At 37.0% G+C, this 18270-nt stretch overlaps 1 protein-coding gene across 2 annotated transcripts; it reads right to left on the bottom strand.

Annotated features, from left to right (window-relative positions):
* Positions 1-1615: 1615 nt before the first annotated feature.
* Positions 1616-17439, bottom strand: LOC110025144 (signal peptide peptidase-like 1). Of its 2 annotated transcripts, none has more exons than XM_020725435.1 (4): positions 17257-17439; positions 15703-16699; positions 2414-2605; positions 1616-1741 (listed from the first exon to the last, which is right to left on the bottom strand). In XM_020725435.1, the coding sequence occupies exons 2-4, from the start codon at positions 16498-16500 to the stop codon at positions 1625-1627; spliced, it is 1107 nt and encodes a 368-aa protein (XP_020581094.1). In that variant the 5' UTR covers positions 16501-16699; positions 17257-17439; the 3' UTR covers positions 1616-1624. The 2 variants fall into 2 exon arrangements, with proteins under 2 accessions (XP_020581094.1, XP_020581095.1); XM_020725436.1 differs by having other exon boundaries at positions 1620-1697.
* Between the last annotated feature and the right edge of the window lie 831 nt (positions 17440-18270).

Here is an 18270-nt window from a genome sequence, read left to right as displayed (position 1 = left end):
AATACCTTCATTACGCTTGCCATCATTTTTAACCAACGAAATAAATCACCTAATAATAACAGATAATGAAACAAGTAGTGATAAACGAAAATAATTCCATTTTGCTAATTCCTCCATTAGCAATCCCCATGATGTTAATTCCTCCACCATCACATTAATCACAAAGATGAAACACGACATTGAAATTTCACTCTTCCAATATACACATTAAAAGCATTTTTTTTCGGATTACCACCACCTTTATCAATAGTACAGCATTAACAATAGCATTAAGAGAAATTCCTCCATTATTATAACAATAGTGACAGCATTAACAACATACTCGAAGACCAACATCACAGAGCAACCACAAACATAAAAGCAAATTTCATATCCATATTTACCACAAACATAAAAGCAAATTCCAGATTCATGTACGAACATAAACCAAATACCCGATGGTCAGCTTCACAGAGCAACCACAAATAAAAGAAAACTCTACTGTAGCTACAGGAATGTTCAAAAATGCACACAAACTACTTTTTCAAATCTAACTGGAAGCATAACCCCAAAGAGAATAACGTCAACCCACCACCAAATCTAACATGAGAGCTAAAGTAGGGTCACGGGGTGATCTTTCTCATGATCAAACAGCCAACATAACACCATAGGACACTTCAAATCAACCCAACAATAGATATAACATTTGCGATAAAACCAAATTCCACATCTAAGGAAACCCTTCCGAGAACAGGAACGAAGATGAGAAATATGTTTCTTACCTTTGCTATGAGTAGATCACGAGAACAGAAAGAGAAGGATGAGAAGAAGAGAAAGGAAGACGCATAGAAACAGTCACCGGCCGGAGAAGAGGAGGGGAAGGGATGAAACTCGCGGCTTCTCTCCAATCTCGTGTGATAGGTCAAAGGGGCAAGGGGGTAAAAAATACATTCGTAAAGCTAGGTTGCACCTATTACATGACTGCTCGGCTTTCGCTCGTTACCGCATGAAGCAGCGACAAGCCCACCGAAACAAGCGCGAAAACAAAAAAATGCGGGCCGCACCACGCCGCAGTGCCACCTCCCGCCCAAATGGGATGTTAGAAAGATATCTAATCGCACAAAGAAATTAAAAAAAATATATCACAAAGCATTCAGAGGCATCCTTGACATTATTTCTTAATTTAAATTTCTTGTCTCTTACTTATTTTATTGAACTTCCTTACTCTTCCTATAATAATAATACTATATTACATATTATTTCAATAATATGCTTATCAAGATTATCATTGGAAGATTTACAAACATACCACCAAATTCCCAAGTATTTACATATCTAAAAATCCAAACTTTAATCATTACATTTATAACACAGGCATGAAAAAAATTATTTCGCCTTTTTAAAGTTAAAATAATGATATTTTTTATGTGATATCAAAGATTTCAGTGCAGTATAAGCGTAAATAGTAAAATTCAGATGATAGATATGTAAATTCATAAGAACTAGGTGGCATGTATGTAAAGAAGCAGAAAAAAGCAAACTTTGCAGTAAAAATAATATTCATAAATTAATATGCTCAGATAATTAATATTACATATTTAGTTCCACTAAGAAAATAAATACAAGTCTGATATAGTTCCAAGTTTCAAGCCTCCATTGAGTGAGCCTTCTCATTTGCAATCTGCTTTGGACCTTCCCATAGCTCAGCTAATTCATTTCTGCTCCATGAAAGGAAAACAACAGGTCCCAAAGTTGAAGGCACCTGCTTATTGAAAATATGCACCCAAAAGACATTATAAAGGGGCATTTACATACATACCATCCATTCCTCTTATGTAATTTACACACCTAACATCCAAACTTTTACTTCTCTTTTACATTTATACCGCTCAAAATTTTCATATGACGTCAAAAATACACCTTTTCATGCACAGGCAAAGTGGCTTACATGTAAAAGTTGAAATTTTAAGTTTAGACATGTAAATACATAGGAATTGATAGGAATTGAATGGTATGTATGAAAATCTTCCAAAATTAAATAGGGGCAGGGCATTTACATTCATACAAACCAATTACTATATATTTGCATATTTAAACATCCAAATTTTACTTTTTTTATATTTATATCATCCGAATGTTTCATATCACATCAAAAATACCATCATTTTAACTTTTAAAAAGTGAAATACACCTTTCTTGTAATATTGCATTTTATATTAAAATTTCAAAAGTTGCAAAAAAAGGATGCATTTATGCAACGATCATGTACAAAAGTAAAATCTATCATCTACAAGTACAGAAGAGAAAGCATGACGTAAAAATTATTGGCAAGTAAATACATGAGAATTGAGCGGTATGTATGTAAATCTTCCAAAACCAACTAATATTCAAATTTCGGATATAAAATGGAATATAGCAAGCATAGAAGGTCTACCAGGTAAAGAAGAGCAGGCTGAGGAGATTGACTAAGGATCCCTGCTGCTAAAGCAGCAACAAGGCCTACTGCATACCCAGAAACTGCATACCAAACATACTTGTGTCCTCTGGAGGCTGAGTCCACTGAGCTTTCTTTGCTTTTTCGATGATCGAAACAAAGCACCAAAGCCATGAGCATGCCGGGAATGGCCTGCAAAGTCAACAATGCAGATTGGTAATCAAACATCGAGATTAGTGGCCTGCAAAATCAACAATGCAAATTTGTAATCGACCATCGAGATTAGACGTAATAACAGTGTTTGTTCAACGGTCCGGGCTTTAGAAGTGTTTGCAAATGTCTCGGATTCGATCATCGTTTAAAGATTCCCATTTTCCATCTTCGAGGTTGAAAATAAAATAAAAGTACTTACAAAACATAACGTCCAAATCTTTCTAGTTTACAAAAATATCCTGCAAGTTAATCCCATGTATTACAACGTATCGTGGTTAAATGGGAGAGAATTTGATAAAAACGAAAAATAAATTGGATTTCTATTGTAAATTTTGAAACTTTGGCAAAATTTGGTGATGCAGATTTCAGACGCATCGGGTAAAGCAAAATTTCATCTGCTGTCATTTTATAATTTAGAAATTATGAGATAAATTCAAGAATTCTTCTCCAGTTATAGAAAAGATGCTGTGTGAATATCAAAATGGGTGCTACAGATTCTCGAATAAAAATCTACAAAATATTCAAATTTTAAACTAATTTAAAGATAGGAACAAATCCCACAAAGATGGCTAATGCAGTATAGAACTTGAAATGGACATAAAAATAGAAATTACTAAACATTTAGAGTTCGAACTTGATTAATCTCATCAAGGTTATTCTTTTTAACATCTAGAAACTCTTCTTAAAAGGAGACGGCACTCTCAAGTCTAGATGCTTTATGTCAATTTCGAATGCTTAATAAAATTTATGATTTTGTGAACCTTCACTCCATAGATGCCAATTTCAGTTTTATCTAGTGTTAGAGGCCAGGGTTTTTGAGGGCCGTCAGCCCTCTCGTCTTTAGAGTGCCGCCTCCTTTTAAAAAAAGCCCACTCCTAGTTATCTAAGAATATATATTTACTTTGTTGGTGTTAAGGGTTCAGTTTTTTCTGTGATTTGTTTTAGGACAAATGTCGGTGTCTCCTTTTCCCTTTCTATGATTGTATCCTATGGTCCCAGGTGATGCTTCGGTTGTATCTTAGTCTCCAATGTTGCGTATCCCCTTCTACCCTTCTCTCACTCTCTTCTGTATGGATTCCCTTCACTCTCACCGCTTTCCCTCTTGCTGCCACCTCGCCGAACCCCTTCATCCTTGGTGCCACCACCCAGAACAGCCCCCCCTACGGTTGTTTCCAGCTTACAAGCCGGCCCTTGCCACCACCCCAAAGGTCCAAACCCTACCCGACATCACCTACACTCTAGATCCAGCCCTCGGTCTAGTGTTGTGTTGTTGTTTTGTTACAATTTTAGATTTCCCTGCTGTTCGATATAATTTCAGTAATAATATTTGTTTTTTCTTTTTCTTGAGTGTTTGTTAAATTCTAGTATCACTAAATTTCCTTATCAAGCATTTCCGCCGGCCCTTCTTGATTCGATGGCCCATTAAAATATTCCAAATGAAATAAATTTGGATTCTATTTACGTAATTTGAAAGTTTTAGGCCAGTCATATATGATTCCAAAGTTCATGATTTGTTGAAACAATATGGAAAGATTGCATCCATCCCATGTGCTGCAAACTTGCATCTACCATACCAAGTCCCGAGTTAGCTCGAGCGACTAACAACCATTGCCAATGATTCTATCACCAATCAACAATCCAAAAAAAAAAAAAACTAAAAGATGAAATGAGGAGTACATAATAACTTGGAGAAGAACTCAACTTCCATAAATAAGTCCCACAAAAAAAAAAACACTTCGTTGAAAAACAAAAAAACCAGCATGCCCCTTATTGTTGCTAAGCTCTGAAAATGAGCTAGCCTAATATGACCACTAGAAAAGAGAAGCAATCACTCGCCTAAGGATGACCTCTCTCGCAAAGAAAAGGATGGGCTCGACACAGTCAAACTAGTTTGGCCTTGATCAAATAGATTCGTGCCCAAAGTTAGCTCAATGATATAGATACTTTATAAATCCAACAATTCTCACTTATTTTACCATGTTTGGATCCATTTGTAGATGATTCCAAATAATATTTTGCAGCATAAATCCAATTTTCCACTTAATTAAAAGGTAATAAATAGACATGCATCAACCATAATTGCTCCCAGGAAATTGACGTAGAGTTGCCCTCAACATCTACTATTTATTAAATTTCCTTATGGCTTCAAATTGTTGATCCAATCAAATTTAAGACAATGTGATTCATGTCTCTATCAACATAATTTTGACAATAAGCATTGTGCGGTGTCATTTCATGGATTGGTAAGTGCTTCATTTCATATTAATCTTATTCTAGCAACCACGAAGATGAAGAAGAATCCCATAAGGCTAACTTGGAAGATTGTTCACTTGAAGACAAGCTCAAATGTGAATTCAAGAAAACTCATGTAAAGAAATCAAGAATCCAAGATAGTGGAGCTTAGTGTCTTAAAGATCAACCAATCTATTTGATCAAGTTTGATTTACCAAATAATCTCAAAGATGATGAAGACATTGTTAGACACGCCAATCCCGTCAAATAGATTGAAGACTTATTTTAGGGCAAAGCTAAAAGGGAAATTTTGTAATTTATTATTTATTATTATGGGGGACAAATAGGGCTAATATGTTTAGCGGGTTAGGGTTAAGGTTCGTGATTGTTGTCTTGAATCTTAGGATTAGGGTTTTGAGAGAGATTGCCTACCTCTCGAATTGTAGGTGTTAGGGATGAGGTTTGGTAGAAAGCGTCTACCTCTCGAATTGTAGGTGTTTATCCTTTATGTATTTGAGTTATGTTGTTTGGTGTTATTTTTATTTGGTGGCCCTAATTTTTGGTGGAAAACTCATATGATTTCTATCAAATTGGTATTAGCACATTCGATTTCTAATAACCAAAAACATGATCGTTGTCACCTTCATTAATGAAGCGTACAGGCATCCATATAACCTAGAAATTCTGACTTTATCATGATAAGAGCAAGCTCGGAAGCAAAAGACCAAAAACAAGATAGATCGCAATGCAGTCACGATAATGCGGCAAGATAAATCGCTATACAATAACGTTAGGGGCTAGTTGTGAAGCCAACATCAGGATCATGGCGAACATATCTCGGTCGCGCCACCTTCGTGAAGGAATTTTGCGTTACAATAGTGAATGGCGAGCAATTCAAGCTAACAACGGGATCACGTCCACCAAACCTCGCAATACAACGCAACACGAGCTAGCTGGGAAGCTGACAATGGATCTCGTAGAGGAGTTCCACTATTAGAACTATCTAGAAAACCAGAGACATGATTGAGGCTTACAACCTGTCGATATAGACGCAATTCAGGCAATCTGGAAAGTCGTGGGAGCACAACTTACAACCTCACAGTACAATTGTGATTCAGACTACCTCGGAAGCCAAAGATGGGATAACAACATATAGGAGTTCCGTTTTGGTGATAAAAAATCATCTTGTTAGTAATATCAACGAAAAAAATAGATATTCTAGAGGAGAAATTAGAGGGATAAGTGAGCCAAATCAAATCGAAAATGGAGGAGTGTTTCTCATCCATTGAGGGATGACACTCATCCATGGAGGGAAGATTCATAGCCCTGAAAAAAATGATGAGGTTTGTGATATTTCTCATAAAACCGCCTATGCCCACTGTGGAATAGAGTGACGACGTGGGGAGCGGACGCGAGTGACATCAATCAAAAGGATTCATGCGGTATCAGGGCAGTGTCGTCGCTTTAGGCGAATCTGGAGTCGCAAGATCAATGAAAGAATCGGGAGCGGACTCGAGAGATAGCACCTGGAAAGAATAGTGCGATATTAAGACGATTAGAATGATCGGAAGCATGTGGGATTTAGCAAAAAGAGTGAGGAGCAAATTCGAGTGGTAGCATCTGGAGAGAATTGTGCGACATCGAGATGTTTGGAACAAGCGGCAGCCGACGAAATGAGATGAGATGAAATTCAAGGTTGCAGAAGATTGATTCAAAGGATTTCAGCCTCGAATAGGGAACCATTGTGGGTGCGACCCCGACGGAGAGTTGCATCCAACCACGCCCGTGCCTTTTGTTGAGACAGACTTCTGGGCGTAAGGCGATTCAAGAGCAATGATGAGAACGTAATATGCCAAGAATACCAGGGAAGTTTGAAAGGGATTGTTTTTGATAGTGCAGTGTATTCAGAAGAAATAGAAGATGGTGTTGCTCTGCGGTGACCCCAGTTTATACAAGACTTTGGTGGCACTAAAGCCCATGGTGAGGGCAATTCAAGACGCAAGATTAAGATTATTGATAAAGTTGCATAGCATGAAAGAACTAAATGATTTGGAGTTGGAAGAGATTATTGGAATCGATGTGTTATTGGATGAGTTATTTAGGGCTATGGTTTTCTAAAAAATTGACTAGAATTCAGGATACCATCAGATTCAGATGTAGCTGAAGGATATGCAAAAAATGACATTTCAAGCTTATGAGGGCGCTACAAATTGCTGATTAAATGGAAATGATTTTCAGATGATGACGTCACGTAAGATTCATACGACTTGGTCCTACCACATTTTTCTCTATTTCACCTTGAGGACAATGTATCTTTTCAGGATGAGAGTAATGTTAGACACGTCAAGCGTGCCAAATAATTTGAAAACTTACTTTAGGCACAAGACTAAAAGGAAAATTTAGTAATTTATTATTTATTATGGTGATGTATAAATCGGGACAATATGTTTAGGGTTATGATTATGCATTTGATTGTTTCCTTGAATCTTAGGGTTAGGGTTAGGGTTTGGGAGAGATCTCCTACCTCACAATAGTGTTAGAGTTTGGGAGATTGCTTGTTATTTATGTATTTGAGTCATTTTCAGATGAGGACATCGCGTAGGAGTCATACGACTTGGTCCTACCATATTTTTATCTCTTTCACCTCGAAGACAATACATCTTTTTAGGATGAAAGCAATGTTAGACACGCCAAGCCTGCCAAATAATTTGAAGATAATTTAGGCACAAGACTAAAAAGGAAATTTAATAATTTATTATTTATTATGGCGGTGTATAAATAGGGACAATATGTTTAGGGTTATGATTATGCATTTGATTGTTTCCTTGAATTATAGGGTTAGAGTTTGAAAGAGATCCCCTACCTCTTGAATTGTAAGTGTTAGAGTTTAGGAGATTACTTATTATTTATGTATTTGAGTCATTTTGTTTGGTGTTACTGAAATAAAATATCTGTTTGCGCTAATTTTTGTGGAAAACTCCTTTAATTCCTATCACACACTAATAAAATTCATTATGCAAGTCAACTTATTTTTGAACTAATAAAACATTACTTCAAAATTTTTTGGATATTTGATTGAGGTGATTTTAGATTTATTTCATTCACTCCATATTTTCTTATATATGAACATTTATTGTACATATTATTTTATTTTGTGATCGTGAGCTTCATTTGCTCAATATATGATCTATGATCCATATCTATGTCAATAAATTAAGGTGATCCTACCTTTGCATGGTATTCACTTAATTTGTTCTATTAGTCATAATATGTTAGTTTCAACATCAATCACCTAATTAAGGAAATTGGGCTTAATTGGAATACATTTTCGAAGATTTAATCATTTTAAGGGTTCAATATATTTCACATTTTTACTAAATTTGACTACATAGGTTGATTATGCTTAAATAAGTGCTAAATATCAAATTATCCTATAATAAATGAATCCAAGCTTAATTTGATTCCATTCAGCCTATTGAGATGTTTACAAAAATTTTGATATATAATATGATATAAAGGATTCATAATTTACCTTAATTGTCATTACATAGCTGACCAACGCTTATTAATGTAACAAGCACTAAAGCCATTCCAACGTGGCCACATAAGTTCTAGTGTGCTATGAATTTTCTAAATCATGTCCGAGGGTTTTGCTTCAATCCATATAATGACTTCCGAATACGACATACTTTCCCAGTGTTAGTGTGGAGACCTATTCGGATTCCCGCTCCCGCTCCTCCCGTTTCGCGAATCAGAGCCAGCATCTGCCGCAAAGTGATGTTTCGCTTCGTTCCGCTCACCTATTCCCGCTCCACTGTTGCGAGAGGTCGCGATATTCGCGAAACGTTGCCAACCTCCCTTCCTATTCGCGATAAAAGGCATCGCAGTGGCTCTCCTTCGGTTTTAGGACAAGTCACGGTTGGTGTTCTTCTTCGGTTTCCTCGGGATAGAGGAATGTTTCCTCGGGATAGAAGGAAAGAGAAATGCAAGGAGTTCTTTGCGGTGAAGGAAGAAGAAAGAAGAAGATTGTTCACCCTTGGCTTCTTCTTGGTCGCTTATGGCTAAGGAGAAATTATGTTTATTTCTCTTGTAAGTTTATATTCTTCGGTGTATCTCGGTGTAGATTTTCTTCGGTATATCTCGATGTAGAGAGAGAAGAAGAGAGAGCAACGAAGTGAGAGATTCCTCTTGTAAGTCAAGGTGATCGACTGATGTAAATTCCTCAAGTAGTAAAATCCTCTGCAACTCAATGGACGTAGACAATTTGCCGAACCACGTAAATCTGTTTGTTCTTTTCTGGTGTGATTTTTCTCGTTCTATTTTTCACTTCGTCGATCGTTCTTCTATTTGATTTATATATGTACCACATCAACTGGTATATCTATAGATCTCACAACAACAATTGGTATTAGAGCTTTGTCGGCATCTAAGGAAGAATAATGATTGCAGATGAAGTGAATGTTTCAGGGATCGAGAAATTTGATGGCACAGATTTTGGTTATTGGAGGATGCAGATAGAGGATTACCTCTATGAGAAGAAACTTTATCTTCCGTTATTGGGGAAAAGACCCGAAAGGATGGATGAGGCTGAATGGAATTTGTTAGATCGACAAGTTTTGGGGGTTATTTGATTGACCCTATCGAGGTCCGTTGCACACAACGTTGTCAAGGAGAGGACTACTGTAGATCTCATGACAGCCTTATCAGTATGTATAAAAAGTCATCAACGAATAACAATGTGTACTTAATGAAGAAGTTATTCAACTTGAAGATGGTGGAAAGTGTTTATGTTGCTCAACACCTGAATTGTTGCTCAACATGTTGCTCAACACCTGAATGATTTCAATACTATCACAAATCAATTGTAGTCTGTTGAAATTGATTTTAATGATGAGATACGAGCGTTGATATTGGTGGCATCATTGTTCAATAGTTGGGAAGCCATGAGGATGGAAATTAGCAGTTTTGTAGGTAAATTTAAACTGAAATGCAATGATATTCGTGATTTGATTTTGGTTGAGGAGGTTCGCAGGAAATATTTTGGCGAGATCTCAGGTACGAGTTCGACACTGAATGTTGATTTCAGAGGGAGATGGCATGAAAGGAACTCATATAAAGGGAGATCAAAATCAAAGTCTGGTCAGCAAGCGACCTGTTGGAATTATGGCAATGTCGGTCACATAAGAAGGAACTGCAGAAATCCCAAGAATATGGAGAATGATAGCGCAAATGTGGTATCTGAAGAAGTACAGGATGCACTGTTGCTGACAGTTCATAGTTCTGTTGATGATGGAAGTGAAGAGAAAAGTGGGTCCGGGGCACCCATTCTTATTATTACACAGGAAGATATTGGAGAACGAAAGAGCTATGAAGAAATCTTGCAAGATGAAAGTTCGAGCAAATGGAAGCTGGCAGAACTTCCACCACGGAAGAAGACCTTACACAACAGGTGGGAGTACCAGGTGAAGACTGAGCGTGATGACAATAAGAGGTACAAGGCTAGACTTGTTGAAAAAGGCTTTCAGTAGAAGTAGGATATTGCCCATGCAGTGGGAGTTGTAAGCAGAGACAAGAGTAATTCGGGAAATAGCTTGAAGGTGCAAGGCTATTTGGACCCTGCTGATATGTTGACTGGGGGTGTTACTCTTGAGAAACTAAAGTTGTGCACAGCTTAAGTTAGTCTTCTGGAGTGAAGACAGGGCTTTGAGTTGCAGAGGTGGAGAATTCAAAATGGAGGATTCAAGGTGGAGGATTCAAGGTGGAGGATTCACAGTAGAGGATTCAGTTTGAGGAAGAAGACGTTGTAGCAGGTGTACCGGTCTCCAAGTGGGAGATTTTTTAGTGTGGAGACCGGTTCGAATTCCCGCTCCCGCTCCTCCCGTTTCGCGAATCGGCGCCAACCTCCGCCGCGAAGCGAAGCGTCGCTTCGTCCCGCTCACCTGTTCCCGCTCCACTGTCGCGAGAGGTCGCGATATTCGCGAAACGTCACCAACCTCCCTTCCTTTTCGCGATAAAAGGCATCGCAGCTGCTCTCCTTCGATTTTAGGACAAGTCACGGTTGGTGTTCTTCTTCGGTTTCCTCGGGATAGAGGAAGGTTTCTTCGGGATAAAAGGAAAGAGAAGTGCAAGGAGTAGTTCCTTGCGGTGAAGGAAGAAGAAAGAAGAACATTGTTCTCCCTTGGCTTCTTCTTGGTGGCTTGTGGCTAAAGAGAAATTAAGTTTATTTCTCTTGTAAGTTTATATTCTTCGGTGTATCTCGGTGTAGAGTTTTTTCGGTGTATCTCGGAGTAGAGAGAGAAGAACAGAGAGCAACGAAGTGAGAGATTCTTCTTGTAAGTCGAGGTGATCGACTGGTGTAAATTCCTCAAGTAGTAAAATCCTCTGCAACTCCGTGTACGTAGGCAATTTGCCGAACCACGTAAATTTGTGTGTTTTTTTAATGTGATTTTTCTCGTTCTATTTTTCGCTTCGTCGATCATTCTTCTATTTGATTTATATATATACCACATCCACTGATATATTTATAGATCTCGCAACAACACTCAGGCTCCCCCTAAGCAACAAACTCAGGATGTGCTCATTGTATACATCCTCTAAAAGATCACCATGCAGAAACACATTCTTCACATCAAAGTGGTGCTGAGGTCAATTATTCATTGCGGCCAAGAATAGAAATAGGCAAACCAAAGTCAACTTGGCTAACAGAAGTAACTGTCCAAGTAGTCGATCTCATAAATTTGAGCATATGTCCTTGGCAACCAACCGAACTCAAAATGAAACTAAACTACAAAGGCCCATTTACAACCAACAACCTTCTTACGAGCAAGTAATTCAACCAGTTCATAAGTTCCATTTTCAATTAAGGTATTCATTTCATCAAACATTGTTGCTCGCCACCCAGAATGGGATAGAGCTTGATGAACAGAGTTTGGAATTTTAACAGAGTCAAGTGAAATACTAAACGAGCAAGAAGTAGAAGATAGTTGTTTATAGTTAACACGAGAGAAAATAGAATAGGTGCATTGATACCTTTTCGAAGAGCAATAAGTAGTGTTGTGAGTGTTGTGAGCGAAAGAAAATCACATCGTCAATAGCCTCTAAAGACTAACAATAGGTTGGAGCACATGTTGTGATCGTTGAAATTGGATTATGGGGCGGGGTAATCTAAAACCATACTATCGCCAATTATTGTGCGGTAATGATGGTGTTGGCAAGAGACACATCATTGTTTGTAATGATTAATGGTGTGCGATTGATGTTATGAAGAAAAAAATTTTCACTAATCACATTCTCCTCATTGAAAAAAAGCTTAAATTTCATTAATGATTTTGATAAAACTATGTTGTTTAGATTCTGCATTTGCTTTAGATGGGAGAATTCAATGCACATGCATCTTCTTATTGTTTCTTCCAACCATAATGATTTTTTAGAAGGTTGCTTGTTCATTTAAAATTCATAAGCAAACTTTAAATAACGGATCTCTGCTCTTCATATAATTTTCTTTCAAAAATGTTTGCAAAAAATCAAATGGAATGAAATGTAAGATATAGATTTGCTTCATTAGGCAGTGCAACCAACATTTTTGGCTCTGAAGGTTACTTTAGTTGGAGGCCTTCCCATTGAAAATTTAGGAGTTCTTCACGCTATTGAAAAGAAGGCCTGATAAACTTGAATCCAAATCCTGTTTACAAGTTTTCCAAACTTTATTCCTTGAGCCTCAATGGCTCCTTGGACAAAAGTAACAATTTAAATTTCCATTATGCCATTAAGATGTTCAAAAAGTAATTTTACAAGTGCTTTGATTGACTTTTCTTCTTTTGCGTAGTACAATTCATTTGAGAGATGAAAATAAATCACTAGGTCCACATACAATTATTTTCTAACAGCCATGCGCGCATTTAGTATTATAGATGCTCAGCCTAAAAGGCTAGCCAATGATGAGAAAGTAGGTCAATTGGCCTCCTATGTGGAGCATGGCACAACTAGCATAATCTTTTTTAATAAGTAAGAAAGTGGTCGACAACAACATTATTGAATGTAGCCAATTATTGCAAAAATCCAGATAAGAGAAAGTCAACGCTTGCGTGTGGATATGTGTTAGTGGATAGCATGTATTTCAATGGAACTACTAAATATGGTGAAATGGTTTTCACTCAATGCAACCACGCCCAAAAATGGTGGCATGAATCTTTTAGAGAAAAAAAAAGGATATTTCTCCTCAAAATTAGATTTGCTTCTCAACGGTAGCCCAGAGAGAGAGGTTGAGCAAGGTTTTAGTATCTAATAGAAAAATTATAGTATTGTACTTATTCACTGTTGTAAAAAAAAAAACCGAAAAAAGAGATCACTTGATGAAGAGTATGCTGCTTGACCAGACGCATTCAAACATCAAAAGTAAAAGCCCTTACAAAATGAATGATTGCCAACTATCATGGTTTCTAGTCAATGAATGTGGTAAGGTTTCCATCAAACATTCCCAAATGTTGCATCCTAAGAAAATTCTCATAAATTAAAAGAGTTGGGGAGAGAACTTAGCAGCGCCCAAGCAGCTAAACATATCTTATGAAGAATGATCTTCCATTTTATACATTATTAACAATAAATGTGTAAATAAAAAATACAATATTAATATTTTGCTATAAGAAGATATCGCACAATAAGTTTTGCAATCATATACTTCACAAAATAATTGAAGGATCAACATCAAGAAAAACGAGCATTTTTTTAATTTAAATTATATTTTAATATTTAATTAAGTGTGCTTAATTATCAATAACGAAACTGCATTAGGATTAAACATTATCAAAGATTTTATCAATATCAACATTCTACTACCAAAACACATACACTAAAAGAAGAAGCAAACCTAATATATAAGGTTTAACCGTAACTAAAAGTTATTGAACCAAAGTTAACTTATGAGTGCCTGTCACGGTCATATCCATCTCTAATTTGAAAAATATGCACACCATACATGATTTTTTAGCCTATTTGGCAAGTGTTAAAGCCAAAAACAAGTCTAAGTAAAAAAAATAAAAATAGGTTTCCAATAGGGATGCTTGTGGCGTCAGATGGAATCATTTGATTATGGCCATATGCATTAAGTCCTCGTATGGTAAAAGAGTAGAGCAACATATCCAAAATGGGAGTTTTCAGTAACAAGCAACACATTTCATTATAAATATGAGATATCATTTGGCATTAATAATAGCACATCATAAATGAGTGCAACCTCCTGCAGTCCATAACATATCAACAATGAGTAGCATTCCCCCATAAAATCTTCAACAAGAAACACTTCCATGCACCATCAATTAGTGGCTACACATCGTGAGAAGCACGCGAGTCAATGAACAGCAGACATGCCAACAATGGTGAATGAGTGCACTGGTGACCAAAACCTCTAGACGTGAGCAATGAGCAGTGCCTCCAAGCTTCATCAACGAGTATCTTTAGGCATCATCAAAGAGCCGTGAATGTCAATAATAAGCAATACATAAGGTTTCATCAATAGAAGTTTAGAAGTTTCACCAAACCTTGGAAGTCACAAAGAACATTAAATGAATTGAAATTGGAGTACATTCATATACTTGGATATGGTTGGTTTCTTATGGTTCAGCTTTCAAATTTATCCAGAATAGATGAAAGATATTATAACCATCGCATCATAAAAAATAATACAAATTTAAATTAGACAGATCCCGCCCCAAGGGAAGGTAGTTCAATCAAGCAATCCCAAGCAACCAATGGCTATTATGATCAGCACCATCTCTTTCAACGAAAAAACACCATGTTGTACGATTGCAATGATGTGACCAAGCGAAGGTCCATGAAACATATTGATGGGAAAAAATTATCTAAGAAGGTCCTTCAGTTATGTTTTTACTAAAATGGAAACAAGCAATAATGTATACAAAGTTTGTTGTGGAATTGTACCTCTCCCTGATAAGCATTTTTACTTGATGCATTACTCATAAAATGGTAGAGAGAAGTTTCTAGTGACTTGGAGAATGTTTAAACTGTCAAAAATTATTGCAGCCAAATAAGGGCATGTCAACACGAAGGAAGCAGCCTACATGTCCTAGGCAGCTAGCACATAGGGAGTTAATAGAACACTTGGATCGAGCAAATTCGATCCAATTTAGGCTAGGCTAATCTAACCCTGGTAAGGCCAATTCAAGTTGAATCGATCTCCAAATTGGCTTATTAAAGTTTCCAAGACTCACTCAACCATTTGAATAGAACTAAATTGGGCTCGTTTCGCATTGGTTGAATTAAGCAAAGTTAAATTGAAATCCAATTTCATCATTTTAAGGAGTCTTTCAGCTTCAGTGTTCCATCAAAAAACATGATCAATCGTCAAGGGGTTTTTATGAACCAAATAAACACTAAATAAACTAGCTATGAGTATGTTCATGTATCCCACTGACAATCATTATATTAAAATGAGGAGAACTTTGAAAAAGAAAGGCATGCAAAATATTATAAAGAATAAAATTTACTAAGCTATGATTAGGAAAAGTATAAAATATTTTTACAAGCATATAAATATATCACAATGTTGAAAACATTGTCCTTGCAAGATGGTATCAGCAGTTCAAACACCAAGCCGCCTCGAGAAAAATTAAAAGTGCATACAGTAATTATGAGCTATCTTCAAACTTACATGCATCCAGCTGTTCATTGATAAGCTTGTTTATTGCAGTATAAAACACAAGCTCATTACAAAAAATATAAAAATAAAATACTCATTAAAAATCCTGGTTATACTAGATAATACAACATTAATTGTAAAGAAGAAAAAAAAAGGTAAATTAATATAGAAATTGCATAAGAAGATATACCATATCTCCAAGACCCAGCATCATATAATCCAATGAATTGTGGCCAGGTACAACCCCACCCAAAAGATTTCTAGGGAATATAAGCTTCACTGGAAGCTCGAGCTTCTTTGTAATCAGCTGCAACCCAGGGAGGCTCAAGCTGTTTGCCACCGTATGAACAGGATTGGAAGCTTTTTGTGTGGCAACAGAAACCATAACATTTGCTCCAAAGAACCTTTCCGAGAAGAACACCCAAAAGATATCATAAACAAACAAGCAAACCAGTAACAGAGAACAGATCTTGACATTAGGTAGCCTCACATGGCTCACAAATGCTATACATATACAAATTCCCAATATATTGTTCAGCAACCAGTGCCCAGAAATAAGCCAGCAGATCACAGTTCCTATACAAATCAGCAGAAGGATTCCTTGGCTACGGGTGAAGGATTTGGAGCAGCACCTAGAGACAAATGGATCCATTAATCCTAACCTGTTCTTGAAGTACGCAACATAGGGTGATAAACAGAAGAAGAGTGCTGAAGCTGAGGCAACAGCAGTGAAGATAGTGACCAAATGAGATACTGAAGAGAAGAGGTAGAACATTATCAGAAGACTGCAAGAGCTAGCAAGCGGTATCATTAGTGCTTGTGATCTATCTAAGGTGATGGAAGCCTCGGAGAAATCCAGGTTCCTCTCCATTTCTTTGCCATGATCCAAAGCCCGGGATGCTGCTGCAAAGGTTACAAAGACTGCCGTCACGATAAGTGTCAGAGATGTTGGTTCTAGCAAATGTGAGAGCTTCCATATCGATTCCATGGAGGAAAAACAACAGCAAAATGGAGAATATGAATCCTTCTATTCCTTCAAGATAAGATGTCTATTTAAGTGTTGAAAAAGTTGCGCATGAATAATTATGCGCAAAAAGAAAATTTTACTCCTTGCAACCAATAGATGGCCTAAATAGACCTTTCTGGTCAACAAAGCCCACAGATTTCTCCAGCAGACTGAGATGAATCTGAAAATTATTAAAAACTCTGATAAGAAATCAACATATTAAGACCAGGGGGGCTGTTTGGTTGAAAAGATTTGGCCTAGATTTAGGCTGAAGCTTGACAAACAGTTTTTTGAGTCACAAAAATAGTAGATTTAGTAAATCTTGAGAGGATTAGAATTTAATTGATTTACACTAATTCTCCTCACTATGGCAATTTTCTCCTTCATTTAAAACAATAATCTTGAAAATATCTGTAAAGCAACTACTAGGATTTAGGCGGTTTTAACATCTATTTAGTCAATCCAGGATTGAAGAATCTGGATTTTCAAAACTTTGCAATACATAACATGAACTGAATCCCAATTGTAGCCAGACAGCCATTTTTACCCGTCCATTTCAGTTCATGAAGCGATGTTAACAATGTTCGCAGTATATCCAGTATGTTGGGGCAATTATTCTCTCTCAAAAACTCGATTTTGCAGCCCGAGAAATTACTAGAGAAACTGCAAAACTTCATTTTAAATAAAAGTAAAAATCAATAGAGAGAAAGAGAGAGAAAGATCGCCAAAAATACTCACATCTGGATGTAGAGGTCGACCAATCGAGCACCGCCCCCGCCATCGGAGCAGGAATCGAAAACACCGGCGGGAAGTCAGATGGATTGGACGATAAGGTTTTAGGGCTTCCAAGCGAAGAGAGACGGATTTGATGGGGGGTCTTGTAGACTGAAGAGCAGAATCGTCCCCTGGAAAAAGGGGCTACACCAGGAGACCGCATGCATATTATTGCGTGCGGACACCGCATGCATCTCTGCATGCGGTTTTCGATCCTGGCCGTAGATCACGGTGATCTACGGTCAGGATTATTTCCGTTTTTTTAAAAAAAAAATAAAAAATTTTAGGTGGGGCCCACCGAAATACATCAGGACCGTAAATCATGTGATTTACGGTCCGGATCGGCGTCCGCGCGCAAGCTGCACCAGAGACTCAGAGATCCTTTACATTTACCGATTGCCCACGCAAAAATATTTGCAATTTACCCCTTATTTCCAGTTTGCGCATTTGGTCGAGGAAAATGCTGCAAAATTCGCTTTATTTTTTGTATTGTTTTTTTTTTTTTCTTTCTATAGAACTCTAAAAAGATAACTTGCAAAAAGAATAAAATTTTGCGTGGACACGATGCTAGGTCTGGACAACGAACGCGGTACACTGGTTGTAACTGAGAAAATAAAAAAAAAATGCCGGCTACAGAAATGAATGTGCGCCAACTATAAACAAGTGTCATAGAATTCTTCCAAATAATCACGAATTAATAAATATTTTTAGTAAACTCATTTGCGTTATTCTAAACAGTAAAAAGTGTTAATTAAGGGTCTCAAAGCTTTTTTAAGATCGAGTTTAACATGAAGTCATATTGCATGGTTGAAAATTCCAAATGTAGCAATTTCATTGGCCAAGATAATTCATCTATGATGTTTCTACTTTGGATGAAAGTAAGTTGGACCATATGAACTATGAGGAGGACAATTTTGTGTTTAGTTGCGAGGATCTTTGCATTTATTATATATGAGATTGAAAGAAAGTCACTCGAAG

This window comes from Phalaenopsis equestris, unplaced genomic scaffold (assembly GCF_001263595.1).
Source record: "Phalaenopsis equestris unplaced genomic scaffold, ASM126359v1 Scaffold000291, whole genome shotgun sequence".
Classification (NCBI taxonomy): domain Eukaryota; kingdom Viridiplantae; phylum Streptophyta; class Magnoliopsida; order Asparagales; family Orchidaceae; genus Phalaenopsis; species Phalaenopsis equestris.
The sequence above is the reverse complement of the archived record's forward strand: the minus strand, read 5'-3'. Positions and strand labels throughout refer to the sequence as shown.

Bases quoted from the DNA above. Each gene is read 5' to 3' on its own strand.
- LOC110025144 (XM_020725435.1), bottom strand. From the start codon at position 16,500: ATGGAATCGATATGGAAGCTCTCACATTTGCTAGAACCAACATCTCTG. The intron at 2,606-15,702 runs GTATATCTTCTT...TTGACTTTGCAG, and splicing joins TGCTGGGTCTTGGAGATATG to GCCATTCCCGGCATGCTCAT. The intron at 1,742-2,413 runs GTAGACCTTCTA...TTCAATAAGCAG, and splicing joins AGCCTGCTCTTCTTTACCTG to GTGCCTTCAACTTTGGGACC.